This window comes from Mchenga conophoros, linkage group LG20, assembly GCF_057382185.1.
Source record: "Mchenga conophoros isolate Kocher_MC1m ecotype Shallow Benthic linkage group LG20, M_conophoros_male_GT1.1, whole genome shotgun sequence".
In the NCBI taxonomy this organism is placed as follows: Eukaryota; Metazoa; Chordata; class Actinopteri; order Cichliformes; family Cichlidae; genus Mchenga; species Mchenga conophoros.
In genome coordinates, this window is record NC_140545.1 from 27,788,987 (window position 1) to 27,816,223 (window position 27,237).

Below are 27,237 nucleotides of genomic sequence, written 5' to 3' on the forward strand. Positions count from 1 at the left end.
AGTATTTTATTATTTAATTTACTTTAGTAGTTGCTGATCTTACAGTCTTGGAGCAACTATGACCACATATCATCCTCTGGCAGTCAAGGTTACAAAGAAGTCTAAAATTTTACTTTTTGAGTTAGCTACAGTAACAAATGAGCCATTGTACTTATATGAACTAAAGTGAAAGACAAAATATCACTTTCACCACTCTTATCGTCTTGGATGTCATCTGCTGTACTCTAAGGCCTCTGCCAGTGACTTCTGCCTCTGGGTCAGGTGTCGGGGTCTGTGGGGGTTTCTCTCCTCCTCTCTCTCTGTTTTTGCAACTTGATGTTTTTGTGTTTGTACTAGTGGTGTGATGGTGTCCCAGGGTTTTATTTGTGGTGCCAGCCAACAGAAAAAATAAAATGCTCAGACTTTTTCCCCTTCTAGCTTCCCAAGCCTTATCATGGTGATCTGTTTGTATCATTTTCTTTCAGTATTGCCTCTCATGTGCTGGATGAAGATGAGGAAAAGCTGGATGTCCTGGGTATGTTGAACTTGGTTGTTAGTACAGGCCCTAGGTGGTGTTAATGTTTGCTCTAATAAATGAAACTCCTCTCTACAATGAACAATAAAGTTGTATACACTGAAAAACAGAGCAGGCAGGATATTGGAGTATTTATTTGGAATATACAAGCAAATAGTAAGACCAGGTTACAACTGTGACAGAAGAACTTCAGGTGTTAGAAGTGAGATGTAAATATGTGATAATAAAACAACGCTAAACAGCTAACAAGACAGACTGATTATAATATTAAGTCTGAAATATACCTGTGGGTTTGGTGCTTAATATACTGCTGCTGGTAGTTGTTCAAACTGGGCACCAAAGTATAAAACCCACTGAAATACAACACAATATGCGACTGTTACTACGGAAATACAGAAAGCTCTCAGCTTGTTCACTTCTCTAACACTATCTTATCGAATGACAACGTGGTGCTTCTTCTTTAGGCTTTGCTTTTGTCTGAGGTGTCGTGCTCTGTGCTCTCCCCTCCACTGCCAAACCTCCGGTTCAGCTCTGATGTCAACACCAAGCAGCAGGATTTCTGCCAAAGAACAGAAGAAATGTTACAGGATAAAAACATTCCATGCCATGATTACATTGTGATATTCTTTCCTACCTTGCCATCCTTAGCTTGGTTGTGGGCCCTTGATAAGAGCTCCAGCAGGGCTAGCAGGAGCCCGATGCCCAGACCCAGTCCCAGGAGGAGGAACAGGCCCCGTAAGTCATAGGGTTGCAGGGCCTCGGAGATGTGGGCTCCACCAGTGCCAACACAGCTGCTGGCCCACCACTTCTCACGCAGGTATGTTAGCTCACCAGACTCACTGAGCTGGAGGATGGCAACAGTTAGATTCTTCACCAGCGGGGATCCTAGCAGGAAATAAACATGCGATTTAAGTGAAGAAAGAGGTTTCTGAATGTCTCACCCCATTACCATAAGTGTTTACCATTTTCCACAGTGGCACAACTCACCACCTTTACAGTTTAGTTTTTCTACTTATGACAGGAACTACTTTTTGGAGTGGCACAAATAATTTGGGTGGAATCTTATTGTGACACCTGATTGTTTTGTAAATAGTTATTTAAAAAATGCCATTGCCCAGTCTTTGTCTCTGCTGCAGGGGATAGGTGGTACAGCGGACTCGAGGTAATCAGGCGGATGAACTTTTTTCCCTTTTTTAGTGACGCCAGGGACGGGAGAGGAGCGTGGAGGCAGCTGGAAAGCTGATCACGGCAGAAACACTGGTGCCAAATCGAGCTGCATTGTACATGTGGATATATATGTATGTAAGTAAACGTGTCTCAACAGTTAAACTCTGTAAATGCTAATGGACTCAAGCATAGAAAAAGTGCTTGTATAAGTGCTTTCTAAGAATCCACACATTCACATTGATCTTACCTGAGGATATTTGGCCTGCAGACCTGAGCAGCCAGGAATCAAACCACCAACCTTCCGATTAGCAGATGACCTGATCTACCTCAGCCACCTCTTTGTCAATACTGATTTTATTCAATCAGATAAAATTGTCTCATTTTGTTTTTTGGGGGTTTTGTTTCAAAGTGAAAACAAAGTGAAACTTTCAAGCATACACACTGACAATAAAACCTGCCATAAATGTTGCCATAAGACAGATGCAAGTAGGTTGCTGTCCTATTTTTACTTGTGTGACTGAACCAGTAGCTCCGTCTGAACTAGGAGGTAGCTTTGTAACGCTAAGTGTGTCCAATGTTTTGTCAGTTCAGTCAATTTAATGTGAATCTGCTCTGCTAAGATTGTCTAAGGAGGGAAGTAGTGATATGAACTCTCTTGTTTGTAGTATTCCCAGAGTATTTTAATGTATTTCATAAAATATGAACTTTTGGTGTCCCTGTATTGATACAATATCACCAAGCCAAATATTGCACTATGCAATCTTACAGAGATTGTGATGATTTTATGGATAATTAAAGTCAGTCATATATCCACAAACACAAGCTGAAAGTCAGTGATGCTGCTCGGTTTGCAATCCTGAATATCACGGCACAAGCAGGATTCACTGCACTGTTAATTTTAGCTATGTTATATTGCTGCCTCTGTTTGGTGGTGTCGAGCCAAATGGACTTTAATGTTTGTTTGAACGAGCTGACGGTTCACTCGTTAAGCTGAAAGAAAGATGCCTTAATCACAGGAATCACACATGTGTCCACTGTACCATCTGGGAACTCTTCTTGTTTCGTAATAACACAAACACTAAATCCTCCTTCTCTTGTGCTGTTTTGTAGCAGTGTATACACCTGAGACTGTCACCTGTCTGTCTGTCCTGCACTCTCTCTCTTTGTCTTTCTCTCTGATTGTGTAATAAAAGTATGAACATGTGTTTATAAGTTACACTTGTGTTTGAATCCTTCAGCTTATCACACATTTGATTTCCATGTGTGACAACGGCAAGTGTCCAGAGTGAGGACAGACTGAGGGACCCACTGCTGCACATCATCTGTGAGGCTTTGCACCCCTGATGATCCACCAGGACAAACTCAGCAGTGTGTGAGGAAGAGGAGGAGGAAGAGCCAGCAGCAGCTGACAGATGGAGAGAATAGACAGACTGTTCCCTGTTTGTGAAGGACTGCTAGAAAAGTTTAAAATAACTAATTGTCTGTCCTGAATCAGTCTTATTAGGTAATGTTCAAATAATTTTATCATTCCAGTGTTTTCAGTGTGGGAGAAAATACTCAGGGCCTTCAAGTTACACACTATGAAAGGCAGCAACAAGTGTAATATTCAGAAACCTAAAGTATGTATCAGCAGCAGAATGGACCTAAAATAAATGTTTGTTTCAGTTCTATGAAGCTTTGAGTATTTTGGATTAGTACTGCTGTGTTTGTTGCATCATAATCGTTTATATGCTTTATATATTCTCTGAGGTAAGTTGGTCTATAGTGTTACATCATATTCTATAAAGATGATATGATATATACTTTCGGTATACTTTCTGCCCAGTTTGACCCATTTAGCAGAAGTCAGCCTTTTTAAGGCTCTGATATCTATTCTGTATGACTTAAAGAAGCTATGACATGGTATGATTTTCTCACCCAATAAAGGAATATTCAATATATCAGTCTACTCTTCATTCTATCAGAAACAGTTATCACAGCTCGTACATTTTCTTTTTACACATATATGTAAGCATTGAGCCAAATTTAGTAATGCCATCTTAATAAAATAACAGCATTTGCCTATTATATTTAATATATCTATATACACACTGTCAAAGATGCTTGTCTTTGAGTGAAGATTTAAGGTGATAGGAAATATAAATAACTGCAACTTGAATCTTTACTGAAGCTCAGTATTTGACACAGAGTTCAAGTTCACTGCTGTAATAACTAATAATGGTTAATATAATAATAACTTTGATATTGGCCATATTACATTTACATTACCAAAGTAAGATGACTTTAGTCTCATGAACAACATTAGCTAATTGTTATTAACTAGCTAATCTTAAAATGACTGTTCAGTACAGAAATGAAGCCCAACAATCATGTTTTTACAGTCCTGTGGTCTCAGCCTCAGATACTTATCAAATCAAAGTGATGTGATAAACAAAATAAACTAACAGAAAAACTTTTCTCCTTCATTTCTGTCAAACGATGCTGTATGAAACGTTTCCAGCTGTTAGTATCATAGTTGCTAGGCAACCTGGGCAGCGAGACAGGAGCTAGACCGTCCCATTTCACAAAACTCACACTTCCGGCCTTAGCAGTCTTTGAGTGTGCGGCCCTTGTGGACCGTTAAGGCTGTGTACTTTAAGGCTTGCAGAACCTGAATTGGGATACAGCCAGTGTGTCAATGTGGCATGTTGTATAGAGCACTCTGAGTAATCTGGGAGACTAGAAAAGGGCTATATAAGAATCAGTTGATTCAGTGTCTGAACAGAGTTTCATCATGTTAGTTTTGCACTATTATGTTCCGGCACATGTTGTTATTACATGGCTTGATTAAGGTACACATTAAGCTGACATCTGGGGCCAGAGCTGAAACTGTTCTGGGCCAGCACAGGGCCAGCAGTGTGTCTGCAACTGGCCTTGTGCTGGCCCATGTGTGGGCCACCAAAGAAGAAAGCTAGAAAGCAGCATCCTGACAGATCCAAGCAACTCACCTAGAGGTGCTGCTATGGCGTAGGACCGCATAGAGATGACCTCTGGTGAACGGGTCAGTTTACAGTACCGAGCCACTGCCAAGTCCAAGGACACTGCTTCACCAATAAATGCAAAGTTTCCTTCCTGTGTGCGGCGTATACCTTCTTCTGCGTTGGACACATAGCTTTTTTTACGCTCCATGTGCTGGTAGATACGCCGGTACACAGGATTGTTGGAATTCTAGGAAAGTAAAGTAAAATATTTATCATGTTTATTGAACCTTTCCCATATGTTATGTAGCAGCAGTAATGACTATGAATGCTAACTAGGAGTAACTGATCATGCCTTAAAGAAGAGCATAGTAGATCCAGATTCAATTGTGCCGTAATTGATTACATCCTGGTTAGCCAGGTCTGCAAAGCTCTTAATGGAGATGTGTTTGCTGTTGGAGTTCAACGCAGACTTTAAGTTGCAGAGGTAGCAGGCAAGCAGCAATACAGAAAACAGCCACCAGATGGCACTGACTACACGTCCAGACAATGCCTTGGGGTGAGGACCGGCTCCTGAGAGGACAAAGAAAGTGGTCAAGCAGTCAGCAGGTGACAAACAATCAACCAAGAAACAGAGTTGCAGTTTCAACGGAAAATAATGTATTTATATTATTCAAACAGAGCCTACTCTTGATGTTCAGCTACTTGAAATATATATTTTCTACTAATATTTTTATGCTGTTTCACTCTGCACAATTCTCTCATATTGTGGGTTATTTTAAAAAGCATAGATTTTTCCTTTTGTCTTTACAGTAGTCAGTGTATATACACAGATTAGTCATTTGCACTCTTCACTATTCATTACATAGCCAATCAAATCATTACTGAGAGCAACATGAAGAGTGAGAAAAGAAGTGTTAAAGCTACTGTGAAGTTTTTACATGTCAAATAAACTTGAGGGAAAAAAAAGAGGGAATCCTAACTACTCCTGTTAGTTATTAGTAAGCAGTTTATTTAAAAACAGCTTTATTTTTCAATGCAAACTTTATTTGCAGTTTCTTATTAATAAAATACCCCCAGCTCATTGTGAAAATGAAAAGTAGATGCTGAATTGACTGATTTTTAGAGAGCACTTTTATACTCAACTTATGCATCCAAAGCACTTCAAACAACTTGCGTCATTCACTCATTCATACAAGCACATTTTTCTATCTAACCTGCCCAAGGACACTTTGGCATTCTGACTGGAGTAGCCAGGAATTAAACCACCAACCTTCTGATTAGCTGATGAAGTGGTCTACCTCCTGCACTACAGCCATCACACGTTTACACATAATACTAGCGAATTGTAACTTCTTTATTTTACTTGACATTCAGTTGTTGACTATATGCAGACATTGATACAAGTCTCAATATACTACATTGAATTGTTATGCATGTGGAACTTGTCATTTTCATTTTCCTTATTTGATCTCTTTCTATAGGTATTACAAAATGATCCGTGTACCGTAAAACATGTTACTACATATTTGTCTTAAGGCATGTAGAAAGTGGCAAGCAGCAGAAGAGTGCATTTCTGTGCTTTAATTTAGTGGACTGCTGCAATACCTTGCAGGGTGAGAGCTCCTGTAATGTACCAGAAGCTGTGCAGCAAAGTGAAACTGTGTTCTTCTGTGTCTGGCTCAGCCCATTCACTGGGACTGATCCTGCAGGATAAAACAAATGAAAGCTTTCATAACATAATTCAAGATTCAATTGTATATACAACATTCAACCTCAACAACAAAATCATTGAGATGAACAAAATAACATGGATGATCCTGTTACAATGCAACATTGCAATGTTCTGCTAGGATGTTCTGCTGGTATTCATGTAGATCACTTTTTTTTTTTTTTTTTACATATTTTACAGTTTGCTTTGCTGGTAACTGGATGTTTTTGGTTTTGTTCAATTCCTCATAGGGACAATAGTTGTCAAATTCAGGTTTGTAAAACAGGTACTTGTGAGTTGGCTATGTGGTAGCTCTCTTATAGGAGTGTAATCATCCATGCATATTTTTGCTTAACCAACCATCATCATGATAACAGCAACACCTGACAATAGTGGCCTTCCCCAGCACCCCCAAGCACTCTGCCATATTAAAAACTGCCCAGGAATGGCCTAAGACAGCAGTCCCCAACCTTTTTGCGCCATGGACCGGTTTATGCCTGACAATATTTTCACGGACCGGCCTTTAAGGTGTCGCGGATAAATACAACAAATTAAAACTAGTACCGGTACCGAAAAAAAGAAGATTTATTCATAACACAAGTGAAAAGACCCAGGAAAACCGAGTTAACGATAAAAACGATAACAAAATAACGCTGAAAACCGATAAAAACCCTGAAAATCATACATTTCACACCTGAGCCTCAACTATTGCGGCCCGGTACCAAACGACTCACGGACCGGTACTTGTCTGAGGTCCGGGGGTTGGGGACCGCTGGCCTAAGAAACATGATAAAGAGTCCAGGGCATTGTCAAGCTTCTAAATTTGGGTTCGCAATCATAGTGGGATGTATCAAGAGAAGCCTGATCCACAAAGGATGCCCTTTTAACCCACCACAGGATCTAAAGCTAATGTGCCAATGCAGAGTCAGAAGGTATCTATGCCCAAAGAGCAACATGAGCAAGACCTACACATTATCAGGAAGGTAATGTTGTGGCTGATCCATGTTGCCTTTAATTATAAGTCAGTCTACATGTGTTTTGTGGACTTGGAGAAGGCATTCAACCGTGTCCCTCAGAGTGTCCTGTGAGAGGTGCTCCGAGATTATGGGGTGTTTGGCCCATTGCTACGGGCCATTCGATTCTTATACAACCGTTACAAGAGCCTGGTCCGCACAGCCGACAATAAGTTGGACTCGTTCCTAGTGGGTGATGGGCTCCGCCAGGGCTGCCTCTGTCACAGATTCTGTTCATAATCTTTATGGCCAAGTGGAGAAAAGCTTTCACTTGGGTGGTCTCAGAATCTCTGCTTTTCGTGGATGATGTGGTTCTGTTGTACCGGTCTGTTGTGGTGAAGAGGACGCTCAAACTCCCAGGCCTCTGATAGAGGACCCGAGCTTGAATTTTTTTTTTATATAGATAAAAAAATATATATATATAAAAAAAATAAAAAATTCCCCACTCCTTCAAGCTCCTCTACCAGAGGCCTGGGAGCTTAAGGGTCCTGCGCAGTATCTTAGCTGTTCCTAGGACTGCGCTCTTCTGGACAAAGATCTCAGCTGTTGTTCCCGGGATCTGCTGGAGCCACTCGCCTAGCTTGGGAGTCACTGCACCTAGTGCTCCGATTACCACTGGGACCACCATCACCTTCACCCTCCACATCTTCTCGAGCTCTTCTCTGAGCCCTTGGTATTTCTCCAGCTTCTCGTGTTCCTTCTTACTGATGTTGCTGTCATTCAGAACCGCTACATCGATCACTACGGCCGTCTTCTTCTGTTTGTCTACCACCACTATGCCCGGTTGGTTAGCCACCACCATTTTGTCCGTCTGTATCTGGAAGTCCCACAGGATCTTAGCTCGGTCATTCTCCATCACCTTTGGGGGCATCTCCCATTTTGACATCGGGACTTCCAGGTTATACTCGGCACAGATGTTCCTGTACACTATGCCCGCCACTTGATTATGGCGTTCCATGTATGCCTTGCCTGCTAGCATCTTGCACCCTGCTGTTATGTGCTGGATTGTCTCAGGGGCGTCTTGCCTGGTGTGATAGACCCCATCCTCTATGGATCTTGTGCTCAGAGCTTGTTCTTGTGCTGCCTTGATTAGTGCCTCTGTGCTGTCTTTCAGTCCAGCTTTGTCCAGCCACTGGTAGGATTTCTGGATATCAGCCACCTCCTCTATCTGCCGGTGGTACATACCATGCAGGGGCTTGTCCTTCCATGATGGTTCCTCGCCTTGCTCCTCTTTCTTGGGTTTCTGCTGCCTGAGGTATTCACTCAGCACTCGGTCAGTTGGGGCCATCTTCCCAATGTATTCGTGGATGTTTGTTGTCTCATCCTGGACTGTGGTGCTGACACTCACCAGTCCCCGACCTCCTTCCTTCCACTTAGCGTACAGCCTCAGGATGCTGGACTTGGGGTGAAACCCTCCATGCATGGTAAGGAGTTTTCTTGTCTTTATGTCAGTGGCGTTTATCTCCTCCTTTGGCCAGCCTATTACCCCAGCAGGGTACCTGATCAAGGGCAGGGCGTAGGTGTTGATAGCCCGGATCTTGTTCTTACCATTCAGCTGACTCCTCAGGACTTGCCTGACCCTCTGCAGATACTTGGTGGTTGCAGCTTTCCTAGCGGCCTCTTCAGTGGTTCCCATTCGCCTGCGGGAACCCCAGGTACTTGTAACTGTCCTCTATGTCTGCAATGTTGCCTCCTGATAGTTCGATCCCCTCAGTTCTGACGACCTTCCCTCTCTTTGTTACCATCCGACTACACTTCTCCAGTCCGAACATTCCGATGTCATTGCTGTATATCCTGGTGGTGTGGATCAGTGAATCGATGTCTCGTTCACTCTTGGCATACAGCTTGATGTCATCCATGTACAGGAGGTGGCTGACAACTGCTCCATTCCGTAGTCGGTATCCGTAGACAGTCTTGTCAATGATCACACTGAGGGGGTTAAGGCCTATGCAGAACAGCAGTGGGGACAGAGCATCTCCTTGGTAGATCACACACTTGATGGTGACTTGTGCTATGGGTTTGGAGTTGGCCTCTAGTGTTGTATGCCACATCCCCATTGAGTTCCTGATGAAGGCTCTTAGGGTCCCATTGATCTTGTACAATTCTAGGCATTCCAGTATCCAGCTGTGGGGCATTGAGTCATAGGCCTTCTTGTAATCAATCCAGGCAGTGCACAGGTTGGTCAGTCTGGTCTTGCAGTCTCGGCTGATTGTTCTGTCTACCAGTAGCTGGTGTTTTGCGCCTCTGGTATTCTTGCCAATTCCTTTCTGTGTCCCGCTCATGTATTGACCCATGTGCCTGTTCATCTTAGCTGATATGATGCCTGACAGGAGCTTCCATGTAGTACTGAGGCAGGTTATTGGTCGGTAGTTGGAGGGGACCGGTCCCTTCTTGGGGTCCTTGGGGATCAGGACCGTCCGGCCTTCAGTTAGCCATTCCGGGTGTCTCTCGTTAACTAGCAGCTGGTTCATTTGTGCTGCCAGACGCTCGTGGAGTGCAGTCAGCTTCTTCAGCCAGTAGGCGTGAACCATGTCGGGCCCTGGTGCTGTCCAACTCTTCATACTGGAGACCCTTTCTTGGATATCTGCCACTGTGATGGTTACTGGACCCTGTTCAGGGAGGTCGCTGTGGTCTGCCCTCAGATCCTCTAGCCACTGAGCATTGCCGTTATGGGTTGCGTCCTTCTCCCATATGCTCTTCCAGTATTGCTCCGTCTCCAGCCTTGGTGGTGCTGTTCTCTTATTGTTCCCTTGCCACTGAGAGTACACCTTTGCTGGTTCTGTGGAGAACAGCTGGTTTATTCTCCTGCCTTCTATCTCTCTGGTGTACCTCCTCAAGCGGCTGGCCAAGGCTGTGAGTCTACACTGGAGAAGTGTAGTCGGATGGTAACAAAGAGAGGGAAGGTAGTCAGAACTGAGGGGATTGAACTACCAGAAGGCAACATTGCAGACATAGAGGACAGTTACAAGTACCTGGGGATCCCGCAGGCGAATGGGAACCATGAAGAGGCCGCTAGAAAAGCTGCAACCACCAAGTACCTGCAGAGGGTCAGGCAAGTCCTGAGGAGTCAGCTGAATGGTAAGAACAAGATCCGGGCCATCAACACGTACGCCCTGCCCGTGATCAGGTACCCTGCTGGGGTAATAGGCTGGCCAAAGGAGGAGATAAACGCCACTGACATAAAGACAAGAAAGCTCCTTACCATGCATGCATGGAGGGTTTCACCCCAAGTCCAGCACCCTGAGGCTGTACGCTAAGAGGAAGGAAGAGGGCCGGGGACTGGTGAGTGTCAGCACCACAGTCCAGGATGAGACAACGAACATCCAAGAATACATTGGGAAGATGGCCCCAACTGACCGAGTGCTGAGTGAATACCTCAGGCAGCAGAAACCCAAGAAAGAGGAGGGAGACGAGGAACCATCATGGAAGGACAGGCCCCTGCACGGTATGTACCACCGGCAGATAGAGGAGGTGGCTGATATCCAGAAATCCTACCAGTGGCTGGACAAAGCTGGACTGAAAGACAGCACAGAGGCACTAATCGTGGCAGCACAAGAACAAGCTCTGAGCACAAGATCCATAGAGGCTGGGGTCTATCACACCAGGCAAGACCCAAGGTGCAGGCTGTGTAAAGATGCCCCAGAGACAATCCAGCACATAACAGCAGGGTGCAAGATGCTAGCAGGCAGGGCATACATGGAACGCCATAACCAAGTGGCGGGCATAGTGTACAGGAACATCTGTGCCGAGTATAACCTGGAAGTCCCGAGGTCAAAATGGGAGATGCCCCAAGGGTGGTGGAGAATGACCGAGCTAAGATCCTGTGGGACTTCCAGATACAGACGGACAAAATGGTGGTGGCTAACCAACCGGACATAGTGGTGGTAGACAAACAGAAGAAGACGGCCGTAGTGATCGATGTAGCGGTTCCGAATGACAGCAATATCAGGAAGAAGGAACACGAGAAGCTGGAGAAATACCAAGGGCTTAGAGAAGAGCTCGAGAGGATTTGGAGGGTGAAGGTAACGGTGGTCCCCGTGGTAATCGGAGCACTAGGTGCAGTGACTCCCAAGCTAGGCGAGTGGCTCCAGCAGATCCCGGGAACAACATCGGAGATCTCTGTCCAGAAGAGCGCAGTCCTGGGAACAGCTAAGATACTGCGCAGGACCCTCAAGCTCCCAGGCCTCTGGTAGAGGACCCGAGCTTGAAGGATAAACCGCCCGCAGGGGCGTGCTGGGTGTTTTTGTTATACATATATACATATACATATACATATATATATATTTTTTATTTTATTTAATTTTATTTAATTCTATTTTTATTTATACACATATATGTATACATCCCTAGTGTTTTAGGGATGTTTTGTTGCACTGACCTGCCCACCAGGAATATGCAGAAACCTGTTAGCAGGAAGGCAATGATAATGCCAATCCACATGTCAGTGGAGAAGGGTGCCAGCAGGCTGAACGTGCTGTCTTCAGGGTCTGTTGCTTCGCGCAAAATGAAGCTGAGGCCAGTTTGAATGAAGGGGGTGGTCATGTCCACAAACCTCTCTCTGACGGCAGTGACAGTCAGCGGGGCCACAGCCAGGTCAGCCTCCTGAAGCAAGGTATAGCAACACATATGAAAAACCAGGGACACAATCAATGAAAAAAAGAAAAGAAAAGTTAAAACTCTGTACAATGTGAGTACAGATAGAAAGGAGTACAGATAGAAAGGAGTAACAATTTTAAATAATTTATGGTCAGCATTTGTTTTGTAAGTAGCACAAAACATCATAACAAATGTTGAAATATATATAACCCTATGCTCACTGCTACACAGATAGGGTAAGAGCTTATGCTATCAAAAATGTGTTTTTTGTTCATCAAATGGTCTGAAAATAACAGACGTTATTCATTACTATGCTATGCATGATTGGAATAAGTTTTAAGTAATTTGATTTATTTATGGGGTTTTTGTTGGATTTTATAACACCTGTGGTCCTCGTGGACAAAAATGACCCCAAAGTAGAAAAGTGTTGCAAAGGGCCATATTTTCACACCATACTGCTTTCAAACATCTTTGATCTTGGATCACTGATTTGTGGGGTCAAGCAATGGTCATAACAACCACAACAACAACAACAACAACAACAACAGGCAGCACAATGAGGAGACAGGTGCTCTATATTAAATTCAATTTTATTTATACAGCGCCAAATCACAACAACAGTCACATCAAGGTGCTTCATATTGTAAGGTAGACTCTACAATAATACATACACAGAAAGTATGCTCACAAGCCTCCATTGCACTAGAGATTTGTGAGCATACTTTTTTTTTTTTTACCATGTTGTGCAAAGCAATGACCAGTAGAACAAAGCACATATTGTCCTCTAGTATAATGAGGAGGGAGAATCAATGTTCAGGAAGGTCCAGGGTTAGAAGATAAAGAAAATATTGTCAATATTTAGATCACATGCTACCCTTTCTCTGAAAAAGCACATCACCCACCTGCAGAAGTGGAAGAAGGCTATGAAGTGAAGGAAAATGATGAAGAATCTGAACTATGTTCAAGTAGGTTCTCAGGCATCCAGGACATGGTAGTCTGAGGAGCTTGGAAAGAAAGTGACTGGGCTTCTTGAAGTTTCTTGAATTTTCAGAATGTGAAACTGAAATAGAAGATGTGTCAGAGGACTACACATCTTCCATTTCAATTATGATGAAGACAAAGAATCAAACAAGAAAGAGGAGTCAGCTGAGACAGAGGAATATTTGCAGAAATGTGAGGAAACATTGATCTGGTCTTCTATCCTTCCCAGTGACAGACGATGCATGACTCTCTCATGTGCCACAGAGAAAGACAATCTACCACGGTCCAAGCACATATGCCAGGTCCCATACTCCTTCAGTTGCTTTTCTGCTCGAGTACTGAAAGCATTATACACAGTGTATTCTGCTTGTATTATGCTTTTTAACGTTCACATGCCAATGGATTCAATTCAATTTTATTTATATAGCGCCAAATCACAACAAAAGTCGCCTCAAGGCGCTTCATAGAGACGGAGAAAAACCCAATAATCATATGACCCCCTATGAGCAAGCACTTTGGCGACAGTGGGAAGGAAAAACTCCCTTTTAACAGGAAGAAACCTCTGGCAGAACCAGGCTCAGGGAGGGGTGGGGCCATCTGCTGCGACCGGTTGGGGTGAGAGAAGGAAGACAGGATAAAGACATGCTGTGGAAAAGAGACTGAGGTTAATAACAGGTATGACTCAATGCATAGAGGTCTATTAACACATAGTGAGTGAGAAACGTGACTGGAAAGGAAAAACTCAATGCATCATGGGAATCCCCGGCAGCCTATGTCTATTGCAGCATAACTAAGGGAGGATCCAGGGTCACCTGGTCCAGCCCTAACTATATGCTTTAGCAAAAAGGAAAGTTTTAAGCCTAATCTTGAAAGTAGAGATAGTGTCTGTCTCCCGAATCCAAACTGGAAGCTGATTCCACAGAAGAGGGGCCTGAAAACTGAAGGCTCTCCCTCCCATTCTACTTTTAAATACTCTAGGAACAACAAGTAGGCCTGCAGTGCAAGAGCGAAGTACTCTAATAGGGTGATATGGTACTACAAGGTCATTAAGATAAGATGGGGCCTGATTATTTAAGACCTTGTATGTGAGGAGCAGGATTTTGAATTCAATTCTGGATTTAACAGGAAGCCAATGAAGGGAAGCCAAAACAGGAGAAATATGCTCTCTCTTTCTACTCTTGCTGCAGCATTTTGGATTAGCTGATGGCTTTTCAGCAAGTTTTTAGGACATCCTGATAATAATGAATTACAGTAGTCCAGCCTTGAAGTAATAAATGCATGAACTAGTTTTTCAGCGTCACTCTGAGACAAGATATTTCTAACTTTAGAGATGTTGCACAAATGGAAGAAAGCAGTCTTACATATTTGTTTAATATGTGCATTGAAGGACATGTCCTGGTCAAAAATGACTCCAAGGTTCCTCACAGTGTTACTGGAGGCCAAGGTAATGCCATCCAGAGTAAGAGTCTGGTTAGATACCATATTTCTAAGATTTTCAGGGCCGAGTACAATAACCTCGGTTTTATCTGAATTAAGAAGCAGAAAGTTAGCGGCCATCCAGGTCTTTATGTCTTTAAGACATTCCTGCAGTGTAACTAATTGATGTGTGTTATCTGGCTTCATGAACAGATAGAGCTGGGTGTCATCTGCATAGCAGTGAAAATTTATGCAATGTCTTCTAATGATGCTGCCTAGGGGAAGCATGTATAGTGTAAACAGAATTGGTCCTAGCACTGAACCCTGTGGAACTCCATAATTAACCTCAGTGTGTGAAGAGGACTCTCCATTTACATGTACAAATTGGAGTCTATTAGATAGATATGATACAAACCACTGCAGTGCAGTACCTGTAATACCTACAGCAATATATGACACACTATGTGAGTTACGGCCGGCAATGATCATCAATGTTCAAAAATTTTGGTCTGTTAGAAGCATGTTCTAATTGCTCTAATAGGATATTATGGTCAACAGTATCGAATGCTGCACTAAGGTCTACCAGGCCGATTATTAGAGATAGGTAGATCATATTTAAGATCGAAGAATTAATTAATGGCAGGACTTCTTTGAGCAGTTTTGTCGGAATGGGGTTTAAAAGACACGTTGATGGTTTGGAGGAAGTAATTATTGAAGTTAACTCAGAAAGATCAATTGGAGAAAAAGAGTCTAACTTAACATCAATGGTACTAAAAGTAGCTTGGTCTCTGGATGCATCAGAGACCAAGTTGGGGTTCAGTAACTTGCCAAAGGACACCTTGGTAAGAATTCCAGATTAGAGCACACAGAGATTGAACCAACAACCATCCAATTAGCAGATGACCTGCTCTACAGCCAACTCAATGACAAAAGAGGAGGGACAACGAGAGAGGAAGAAAAATGGATCGAATGCAGCTGTAGACATATGTGGGCATATTGATTCTTACTGCCGTGCATCTAGTAAAGTCGCTACGGCCAGTTTATGACATCCTGAGTCTGGTAGAGAAGTTTTAAAGGTGACACAAGATTAATCATAGAAGCGCAAAAAGGTTATAATTTCTTGATAAAGACACAATAGATGATCATTGTTCATGACACAAACGTGCTCCCATTTGAGGTGTATGGAACAAGTGGATGTTTCTCCTGCTGTTGATGTAAGATCCTGGCACTGATGTGACTGTGTATGAGCAGCAAGTCCCCTTCAGAGGACTCTGTCCATTCCAACAGAACATCCCAAGTAAACCGGGGAACTATGAGATAAAAACATGGGAAGTATGTGATGCCAGGTCCAGCTGTACATGGAACATGCTAGTGTACGATGGCAAACAGTCTATCCTGCAGTCAGGACACGCGAGTTGTCCCTAACATTGCAGAAGGTTTCCAAAAGAAAACAATCACCAGTAACAACTTGTTTACTGTATATGACCCGTGGCCTGCAACTGCAGAAAAGAAAGCTGTCCATGATGGGACCAGTGCAGAGGAATAAACCTGAGCTTCCTCCTGCACTTGTGTCAAATATGGAGACGCCTTTGTCCTCATGAAAGTTTACCTTCACTCAGATCCATGCCCTGGTGTCCTACCATGCCAAAATATAGAAAAATGTCAGGTAATGAGTTGGAATAAAGATGAATAAAACCTTTAAACACAGAGATGGATGATATTTTATACATATTGCTTTATAAACAGTCAAAGCAAGCGGGGTCATCTTTGAGCCCAGAGGACAACAGATGTGATGATTTGCTGCCATTAAAAAACTTGAATTAGTTTAAGAACCGCTTTCTAAATTAACTTTGACATATACCCGTCATATACCAATATATACGTATACGTCATATACCAATCACAATAACTGATGATTTAATTAATTTTTTTTACCCGAAAACAAAGAAAAAATTCATTTTTATGAGGTTTTTATCAGACTTAAATTTGAATTGGAATAAAAAAAATTGTGTCAAAATATTTGAATTAAGTTTTAATTAAAAGTGGGGGAAAATCCACTTCATATTAATTAAGTATCATTCAAACCAGATGGGGACATTTTTGACCTCTGTGGACCACAGGAGGTCAAAAATGGAGGTCACATGTGCTGCCATTTAAAAATTTTAAATGCTTCAAATGCTTCAAAAACTTTCTTACTGAAGTTCAACATACAGGACTCTGTAGTTAGACAAATAGTCAAAATTATCTAAACAATTAAATATTTTATTGTCTCGTTTTATTTTCGCTCAAAAACAGAGTGTACTTTATGTAAACAAGGTCTGGTGGCCCTAAAATGTATAATGTACGGTAAATTTTGTGTTGATGTATTGGTCTTAAGTAAAACTAAGGTGTAACACTGAATTGATTGACAACTTATATTTTATATTTTAAAAAACACTCAAATGAAGTGGGGACATTTATGACCCCTGAGGACCACAGGTGTATGGAAATCGGGAGGACATTATGAGGGATAAATTAAATTAATTTGACAATTTAAGAGTAATCTTGCCAATTAATGTAATTAATGTAAAATTGCAAAGAGCATTGTGGCTCGGATAATCTATAATGCATAATATTAGGAGGGCTCAGACATTGGTGGCATTAAATTTAAAGTGTACATTCATCAAAGCAAGGTCTGAGGTTGAACAGGAGGGTATCAAACTTAATTTAACAAGAGCAACGAAACACATTACACTAAAGACACATACTACAGTGTTCACATACTGTAACACACTGAGGTAGAGTTGTTTCAGTGCTCTATAACTCTATGACTCACCCCTCTGATGACTTCACCAATCATGCCATTCCAGTTGCCGCTGGAGTCCATGGCGCCATAGCGGTTGTCTTTGACCAGATGCAAGTTGTACTTGAAGCCTAGCTTCTTGGAGAGCTCTGAGATCAGATCAATGCAGTAGCCTTCTAGCTCAGAGCCCTTGCTCATGGCATATGGTTCATCCTGACAAAACACAAGGCAGCAAGCAAGGCATACTTTAAATTTAAAGGAAATCAACATGCTCTTACAACTTGAAGTTTGTGTAAAGTTCCATCTATCCATTCACTTCCGCTCATCCTTTTTCAGGGTCGCGGGGGGTGCTGGAGCCTATCCCAGCTGTCATAGGGCGAGAGGCGGGGTACACCCTGGACAGGTCGCCAGTCTGTCGCATAGTTTTAAGTTCTGAATCCTAAAATTGTAGTATGTAAATGACTGTTTAAAGGAAAAAGTGCTATGTGTAAGGCAGTCTCACTTTTTGCACCGAAATACTTGAGGAACTTTTCACTCTGAGTTTTTAACAGTCGGTTCAAGAAGGTCAATCTGACATGTTCCACTCCTTTATGAACTTTGTGGAGTCAAGCACATCCTCAGTTTCCCTTAACTTCACCCTTAACCTTTTCTTTGACTTTAAGTATTTTATCACAATTGACGTGATGCCTACCGGTCTTTGTGCATTTAAAGTTTTTAAATAACTAGATTTAGGAACCAGAACTAAAAAAGCATCCATCCAAACAATAGATACATCCTGACAAGCTGACAAGCAATGACTCAGAGCTTTGGCCAGCCGCTTGAAGAGGTACACCAGGGAGATTGAAGGCAGGAGAATAAAGCAACTGTTCTCCATACAACCATCCAAGCGTCTGGGAGCACAAATGAACCAGCTGCTAGTCGATGGGAGACACCCGGAATAGCTAACACAAAGCCGGAAAGTTCTGATCCCCAAGGACCCCCAGAAGGGACCAGTCCCATCCAACTACTGGCCAATAACCTGCTGGAAGCTCCCGTCAGGCATCTGGTGGCTAAGATGAACAGGCACATGGCTCAATACATGAGCGGGGCACAGAAAGGAATTGGCAAGAATACCAGAGGAGCAAAAGACCAGCTACTGGTAGACCGAGCAGTCAGCCGAGACTGCAAGACCAGACTGACCAACCTGGTCTGTACCTGGATTGATTACAAGAAGGCATATGACTTGATGCCCCACACCTGGATCGTGGAATGCCCAGACAAGATCAACAGGACCCTAAGAGCCTTTATCAGGAACTAAATATGGATGTGGCAAACCACTCTAGAGGCCAACTTCAAGACCATAGCACAAGTCACCATCAAGTGCGGGATCTACCAAGGAGATGCCCTGTCCCCACTGCTGTTCTGCATAGGCCTTAACCCCCTCAGTCAGATCATTGACAAGACTGGCTACGGATACTGGCTACGGATACTGACTATGGAACGAAGCAATTGTCAGCCACCTCCTGTACATGGATGACATCAAGCTGTATGCCAAGAGTGAACGAGACATTGATCCATGTCACCAGGATATACAGCAATGACATAGGAATGCTGTTTAGACTGGAGAAATGTAGCTGGATGATATCAAAGAGAGGGAAGGTAGTCAGAACTGAGGTGATCGAACTACCAGAAGGTAACATTGTAGACATAGAAGACAGCTACAAGTACCTGGGGATTACACAGGCTAATGGGAACCATGATGAGGTTGGGCAAGTCATGAGGAGCCTGCTGAACAGTAAGAACAAGATCCGGGCTATCAACACCTGCACCTTGCCCTTGATCAGGTACCCTGCTGGGATAATAACCTGGCCAAAGGAGGAGATACAAGCCACTGACATAAAGTCCAGGAAGCTCCTTACCATGCATGGAGAGTTTCACTCCAAGTCCAGCACCCTGAGGCTGTACGCCAAGCGGAATGAAGGATGCCGGGGACTGGTGAGTGTCAGCACCACAGTCCAGGATGAGACAATGAACATCCATGAATACATCTGGATGCGACCGCATGCTCAGTGAATACCTCAGACAGCAGAAACCCAAGATAGAGGAGGGAGACGAGGAACCATCATGGAAGGACAGGCCCCTGCACGGTACGTACCACCGGAAGATAGCGGAGGTGGCTGATATCCAGAAATCCTACCAGTGGCTGGACAAAGCTAGACTGAAGACAGCAAAGAGGCACTAATCATGGCAGCACAGGAACAAGCTTTGAGCACAAGATCCATAGAGGTTGGGGTCTATCACACTAGGCAAGACTCAAGGTGAAGGCTATGTAAAAATGTCCCCGAGACAATCCAGCACATAACAACAGGGTGCAAGATGCTAGCAGGCAGGCATAGGATACAGGAACATCTGTGCCGATTATGGCCTGTTTGTGGTAGACAAACACAAACAGAAGGTAGACAAACAGAAGAAGACAGCTGTAGTGATAGATGTAGCGGTTCCCAATGACATCAGGAAGAAGGAACATGAGAAAGGGCTCAGAGAAGAGTTGGAGAAGATGTGAAGGGTGAAGGTAACAGTGGTAGATGCTAGGTGCAATGACTCCCAAGCTAGGCGAGTGGCTTCAACAGATCTCAGGAACAACATCTGAGATCTCTGGCATTACCAGGTAATCAGGCATTACCTACTAACAGTACCACTCATTCGACTGCTTTCCCTGTTCAACTCAGCTTGTCTGGAAATACTCATTACATTCCCATTACATCATAGCGCACTCGGTGCTTGCTTGGAAGTTTAGGGGTTTTTTTTCGCTGTAAAAAGAAGTTTTCTTCCCACGCACAACGGACACTAATGTTTTTGTCACTTTTTATGGAATCAAACTTAAAGTAAGGTCAGTACTTCCATGCTTTAAACGCTGCACGCTCATACTCTCTCCCGCACTTGATATATTATCCACTGTTGATCTGCAGACAGCTGTTGTCAAGAACGTCGCACTTGCTTACGTCACTGTCATGAGACATTCTCGCAAAAAAATCACGGATTTAGTAACGCAGCGTTCCTACGGGAAAGTAACGGTAATCTAATTACCGTTTTTGCAATAGTAATCCCTTACTTTACTCGTTACTTGAAAAAAGTAATCGGATTACAGTAACGCGTTACAAGTAACGCGTTACTGCCCATCTCTGATCTGGACTTAACAGTACTATCAAATTTCTGCCCAATCTCTAAATTGTCCTTTTTGTCAAAAGTTCTGGAGAAAATTGTCCCTCCGCAGCTCCAGACCTTTTTAGACCAACACGACATTGGTGAACCACCACCGTTTTGACACAGTAGATCACAGGATTCTTATCTCTTGACTGAAACAATGTGCTGGAATTACAGGGCTTGCTTTGGAATAGTTTAAATCCTACTTATCTAATCGTATTTTCTCTGTTAGATTCAGAGACACATAGCCTCCAAAGATGACCCTTTTTTGCGGGGTCCCCCAGGGCTCTATCCTTGGTCCAGGCCTTTTTTCAATTTATATGCTCCCGTTGGGATCTATTTTTAAAAAATATGGAATTTTGTTTCACTGTTATGCAGATGATTCTAAGATTTACCTTCCACTAAAATGAAAATCTGTGAATCCTCTGAAGGGACCATTTGATTGTCTACAACAGGGGTGTCAAACTCCAGGCCTCGAGGGCCAGTGTCCTGCAGGTTTTAGATATTACCCTGGGTCAACACACCAGAAACAAATGATTATTTCATTACCAGGCCTCAGGAGAACTTCAAAACATGTTGAGGAGGTAATTTAGCAATTTAAATCAGCTGTGTTGGATCAAGGACACATCTAAAACCTGCAGGACACCGGCCCTTGAGGCCTGGAGTTCGACACCTGTGGTCTAGAAGATGTCAAGGCATGGATGGCTCTAAATTTTCTAAATCTAAATGAACAGAAAACTGAGGTCATTGTCTTTGGTCCTTCTGACCATTACGACCTTGGCCCCTTAGAAAATTATATAAAAAAAAACCTTTTGCAAGAAATTTACGAGTGATTTTTGGCAGCACTTGACAGATAAATAATGTAGTCAAAACCAGTTTCTTTCATCTTCGCCTAATTACAAAAGTTAAGCCCTTTCTCCGTTTCAGAGATTTTGAGAAAGCGATCCATGCCTATATCTCATCTCGCCTCGACTTCTGTAATAGTCTCTACTCTGGCGTCACCTCTTCATCAATTGGCCAACTGCAGCTAGTTCAAAACGCTGCAGCACGGTTTCTAACTAGCACACGCAAGCGAGATCATACATCTCCCATGCTTGCATCACTACACTGGCTGCCAGTCAGCTTTCCAATTGACTTTAAGATCTTAACACTTGTTTTTAAGTCATTGCATGGACTAGCCCCTACATATCTTGCTGCTCTCCTAACCTGGTATTCTCCCCCAAGATCCTTGAGGTCTGCAGACCAAATGCTTTTGGTTGTCCCTAGGTCCAGATTAAAACACAGAGGAAACCGGGCATTTGCTGTGACTGCCCCCAAACCTTGGAATATATTGCTTTTGCATATCAGACCCTCCCCAACACTGGATACTTTTAAAAGTCATCTAAAGACCCGTTTTTATTCTCTGGCTTTTGATTCATCATGAGTTTGTTACTATTATTCTTTTTTATGATTTTATTCTATTTTTTATGATTTTATTCTCTTTTTTATGATTTTATTCTCTTCTAAAACACTATTCTGTTTTTTTGTTATGTTTATTGCCTTGTCCATTTTATTGTACAGTACTTTGGTCAACACCTGTTGTTTTAGAAGTGCTATATAAATAAATTTGAACTTGAACTCTGTCCAGAAGAGCACAGCGCTAGGAATGGCTAAGATACTGCGCAGGACCCCCAAGCTCCCAGGCCTCTGGTAGAGGAGCTTGAAGGATAGATGGCAGGGGCGAGCGGGGAATTATATCCTCCATCTATTATATCACTCTCTTGTTGGGACCGTTGTCCCTCTTCCTGCACTTCTTGTTGGTGCTATTAACAGCAGCCTCCTGTGGCTGTGAGAGCTTGTAAAAGTTGTTGTTGGCAATACTGCTGATGGTGCAGCAGCAGCCCCAACAGCTAACATGTCGGTTAATTTGACACATTTTGCTGCATTTATTTTTAGTTTATTTTTATCTGTCTTAGCAGCTCCACAGCTTTTCTCCACTTCTTTCTCACTAAACTCTGTTCTACATGTTGTGTGAAGTACAGCAAAGGCAAGTGGAGCGCCTGGTTGTGTAGAGAGATTTGATTGGGCAATACAGTATCAGTAGTGAAAATTAATGAATGGGCTTATGTCAGTGCATGCAGCACTGGTGCACGGCCATCGGCCCAAAAGTGCATCAGCCCACTGGGCAAATGCCAGGTATGCCAGATTACCAGTCCAGCCCTGGCTAAAGAACATCCCAGAAACAACATCCAAGATCTCTGTCCAGAAAAGCGCAGTCCCAGGAACAGCAAAGCTACTGCGCAGGACCCTTGTTTGATGGATAAAGACTGCCTGCAAGGAATTGTTGAATTTTTTATTTTGTTTTAATTTTTTGAAAGGTGGCAGACACTGTGCTATGTTGTTTTTTGTTTGTTTGTGTTTGCTTAATAAAAAAAAATCTGTTTACTCATATTTTAATCAGATAGACTGTACAATACCTTATGTTAAGAGTGTATATATATATATATTATATATATATATATATATATATATATAATATATATATAATATATATATAATATATATATATATATAATATATATATATATATATATATATATATATATATATATATATATAATCTAACTTTGAAAATGTAAAGATAGACTTTAAAGCTTCCTTCGATATGAAAATGGTGAAGATGGCATATGGACTGTGTTTATTTGGTTTATTTTATACTTGACAGTGAAGTGTAAAGTGGGTCAGTAAGAATTATGGCGACTAGGACAGAAAACCCAACTTTGCCGATATAAAGGACAAGTGTTTATGTCTGTTTTTGAAACCAGAACACAATGTTTTAAACTATTAAAGAGACACTGTGCAACTAGTGATAATTAGCTTGCTTGTTCAAGTTCAACAAGGGTAAGATCAATTCCCAGTCTTCCAAAATAATGTATTACATGATTTAACTCATTCACTGCCAGCCATTGGCAGTGAATGAGTTAAACCCATTGACTCATTCACTGCAATTGACGGCTATAGACGTCAATGGCAGTGAATGAGTTAAGAGCTATTCTGAACATACAATGAAGTTGTATATAAGAGGCATAAATTCTTATATTGTTGACTTGACTTTGTATCACAGCTGGACTTTGGCATTCTAGTCAGGAACAAGAGACAAAGAAAGAATACCTTTATGGTTGTGATGAATAACTCCTTGGCATCTAGAACAGAAAAAAGAAAAAGAAAAACAGAATTGAACTTTTGGGAAAAAAGTAATTAAGCATCAGATCAAAATAATAGGATTCAGTCTGATTTGTGGTTTGGTTTCAAGTCTACAGGCTTATGGAAAGTATGGCTTCAAAAAGCCTAATGAAGCATATTGTTCTGCTGAGTTCCCTTCATGTGTTTTTTCTCTGAACCATAGCAAATAAATCAGCCAAACAGCCAGTGAAGGACAATGACAGTCTTGTTTTCGGTTGTTTTTTAGTAGAGCTGAGAAATTGGCTCCATGGTGAGGGGAGGTTGCGAGATACAATAGGTGGGGGGGACAAGGCTCATTTGATGGGATCAAAGTGAGGTCTTAAAGGATGTGTTTTCCTGTTCTAATCTAACCATCCCCTCCCACCACCACTGACCAACTCCTTTTCACCATGTAATCAGGGGATAAAACCCCCCAGCCAATCCCATCATTACTCATGACACTCACAGTTGTTTTCTTCTTGCTCTAACTGTGAGCAGTGGCATGCCAGGACTTAACATGCCCTGCCAAGGTCTGTCAGAGAAGAGAAAATGATGGGAGGGTAGGGGTCGGGGATGTGGGGCATGCAGAGGTGCTAGGGGTGCAAGTTTTTCATAATTGCGTACCACAACAAAAGCAGCTCTGTTTGGGTAATATAAAGCTGATGACACGATGCCAGTCTCCTCTAGTGATGATGGCAGGACCTACAATCTGCGGAGATGCTTGTCACTTCACTGCCTGCCTGCTGAGTCCTCCTCTCACACAGTAAATTGATCCATCACAGTGCTTTCTGGAGCACAGTAGGGCAGTAGCCCCTCCATTGGTGAGAAATAGGAGTCTGTCAGTGTGGACTGGACCCCTGTGTGAAGTTTGATAGGCCTCCAGCAGTCTAAATCTTGCCACAGAATTTTAGTTATAGCATACATTAAAGTTGTAATTTAATGCTAGTTAGAGTAAAATGCTAAGAGTCCAATCAGAAAATGTTTTACTTGAAGGCGTGGAGGTGTTTTCAATGCTTGTTTAAAATAAAACCTAATGGAGAAATGGATAATGGGGAACATCATGGTTAACAAAGTATCAAAAGTTGGCCCAGATCTTGATTTTTTTTTTTTTGAAATTGTAAATGTTTATACCCAGTATTCATTTGTGGGGTGGGGCTGCAATAATTAAGGGACAGTTGGATGGATTTAAAACTTTTATTCAATTCAGTTTTATTTATATAGTTGCCTCCAGGTACATTAAACGAATGAAAAATAATTGGAGACCTAAGACACAAACTCGTGCCGATTAATCAGCCCATCAGTACCTCACCATTATTTCAAGCTTGGCACAACAAAGACAATGTACTGACACTGATTATTAGCTCTGGAAGAAACTTCTTTTCACGCGACTCTAAGGGAAATATCTGTAAGTAATAGACCTCATCTTGTGTACCAGCTACTTTTTACAAAGCTGGGAAGAAAAATGTATAAATCTGACAAGAATGTGGTCAAGCACTTGAAAAAACCCCATGCACATGAAAATAACTTTGTAAGATTAGCAAACACAACTTGAGGAAGAGAGCAGAGATTGAGCAATAACAAGTGCCCATGTATAATTCCCTGATAGCTGAAGTGTTGTTTGTTCTTACTTAGAACATTTTGCCTCATCAGAAAACATCCCTACACATCAAACAAGGGTTTGTAAAAGATCACATTAGTCAGTTACTAGACCTTTAACCAGGAGACCTGGGTTTGTGTCCCATGTTAAACTGTCATTTTCAGACTTTGCTTTATTTTTGAGACTTTGTTTGGTGTGGTTCAGGTAACAAAACTTCTTTGTAAGAGTGAGGAAGAGATCATGGTTTCATGATCATAGGTAACATTATTAAAAACCTGCTTAGAAATCTAATGCAACTCATGAACTAATGGCAATTTCCTTGATTGCACATCTCTCAGATGTAGCATTATTCTTACCTGCAGTAAAGAACCATGCAGTCAGGACTGCCACACAAACGAATAAAGCCATGCAGAGTTTCATGTTTCCGTCCTGTAAATGACACAGACTACTTTAAACTTCTGTGAAAACATGACCATGTTTATGACGAGCGATGTCTTTGATTTAACATTGAAATTATCTGCAGACACAACACTTTTAAACAGGTTTTTTTGCAGTTGTTTTTACTTGGCACATGAAGGAAAAAAAACCTTACCTCTTTCCTTACCTCTGCTCTGTCAGGCACAGTATGCAGAAACAGATTGTGGACACAGGGCGAGTCCAAGAAAATGAGTAAGAAATTAAAAATATCTTGTGAGCAGGCCACTGAAAAGACTTAGTGCGGCTGAAAGTAGTGGAGGGTTTATATGGGAAACAGAGAGGGAGGAGATAAGGGCTCACAGGGAGATAAACCCACAACTGCTGGGCCAAAAAAACTACAAAGTCTTGAGAGGTATGCAATTTCCTAGAGCTGGGTGTGTTTTTCTGAGGCAGAATCACTTTATGTCTTAGATTTTCAGACTTTTAAACAGTTACCATGTGTTTTTGCACGGTTACACAACAGGATCTTTAACAACAAAGGAGGGCGGGGTATGGGTCAAGGGTTTTGGGAGCTTAACAGTGTGGTGGTGCAGTAAGCTTTACATATGGATGGACTGGAATGTCCCAGTGGCTCAGAGGAAGGGGGATTTTGTTTTGGAGCACATCACATTTTCTCTCACTCCTGACCAACCATGAGGGATTCGTCATCATAAATTCAATCTCTCCTGCAAAACAGCAACAGAGGTGACTGTGAAGCTATGTCCCTTGTTTAATTTGCTAGGACAAATGTTTTATTAATCTTCAGCAGTTTGTTAAAACTATCCAAACACCCACTCCCTACCACGTTTCTTTGTCTCAAAAATTTCTACGTATAAGCTGCAAACCAAACTGATTTATTTGTACAAAACAGGCAGTGATTTCATCTTGAAAGGAAAGACTTCATTCATTCTGTGAGACAAAAAACATTCTCTCAGGCCTTAAGTGCTAGACAGGGCCTGGAGGTTTCAGTTGAGAGGCCAAAACTTGCCAAATTGTCGAGATAAATACAGCTTTAAGAGGGACTCAGTAGATCTCTTGGAATCCTAATGAAGCTGTCTTTTGTATTTGTGTGCTGGCTGGAGCAGAGTCTGCAGCGCTAAAATGAGCATGTCGAGCTACACAAAGTCTTACAGAGCTGAGAAAGAGGCCTAGCAGTGTCTGACAGCTCGCCAGAGGTGGCTGTCAGCTTTGGAAATCACAGTCCTGACAATGGACAAACCTTTGACTGACATGCCAGTGTCCTGAGAAACCATGAAAACAGTGCATGGATTCTCAGCTCTGGAAAATGGTAAGCAGAGTTGGTGTTTTGTAGGGTCTTAACTCTAATATTGTAGGGTCTTAACCTTACTACAGAAAGCACGACCTTTTCCTAACTCACTGGCTAGGAACTTGTGACGAAAAAAGTTGTTTGAGTGTGAAAATGCTAGTCTCAAGGAAACAGGCACAAATCCAAATTTAGGAAGTGTTCCAAACAGAAACTTTATGATTGTGTGCAAATGTATATTTTAGCTACAAGTAAAATAACCCGAGTTAAACAACAACTCGATTCCAAAACCAGTCCAAAAGCACAGTATTGTCTCTTTTTAATATCTGATCTCTTAACAAGTTTGTCTCTCTTGTGAAGCTTCAAGGAACATTTTGTCTTCCTGCAGGGGGTCTAGTT

The 27,237-nt window shown here is 42.2% G+C and overlaps 1 protein-coding gene across 2 annotated transcripts; it reads right to left on the reverse strand.

Moving 5' to 3' along the window:
• Positions 1 to 632: 632 nt before the first annotated feature.
• On the reverse strand, positions 633 to 25,896 carry LOC146550991 (glutamate receptor U1). Of its 2 annotated transcripts, none has more exons than XM_085259195.1 (10): positions 25,723 to 25,896; positions 25,475 to 25,547; positions 23,471 to 23,502; positions 17,171 to 17,350; positions 11,741 to 11,964; positions 6,247 to 6,344; positions 4,994 to 5,211; positions 4,669 to 4,888; positions 1,149 to 1,399; positions 633 to 1,073 (listed from the first exon to the last, which is right to left on the reverse strand). In XM_085259195.1, the coding sequence occupies exons 2-10, from the start codon at positions 25,536 to 25,538 to the stop codon at positions 975 to 977; spliced, it is 1,386 nt and encodes a 461-aa protein (XP_085115321.1). In that variant the 5' UTR covers positions 25,539 to 25,547; positions 25,723 to 25,896; the 3' UTR covers positions 633 to 974. The 2 variants fall into 2 exon arrangements, with proteins under 2 accessions (XP_085115321.1, XP_085115319.1); XM_085259193.1 differs by having other exon boundaries at positions 25,711 to 25,895.
• Between the last annotated feature and the right edge of the window lie 1,341 nt (positions 25,897 to 27,237).

What these genes read in the sequence shown, in the direction of transcription:
- LOC146550991 (XM_085259195.1), bottom strand. Translation starts at nt 25,538, where the DNA reads ATGAAACTCTGCATGGCTTTATTCGTTTGTGTGGCAGTCCTGACTGCA. An exon ending in TATTCATCACAACCATAAAG is followed by an intron (nt 17,351 to 23,470) that starts GTATTCTTTCTT and finishes GTGTTTTGTCAG; the next exon opens with GATGAACCATATGCCATGAG. An exon ending in TTGGTGAAGTCATCAGAGGG is followed by an intron (nt 11,965 to 17,170) that starts GTGAGTCATAGA and finishes ACCTTGCTTCAG; the next exon opens with GAGGCTGACCTGGCTGTGGC.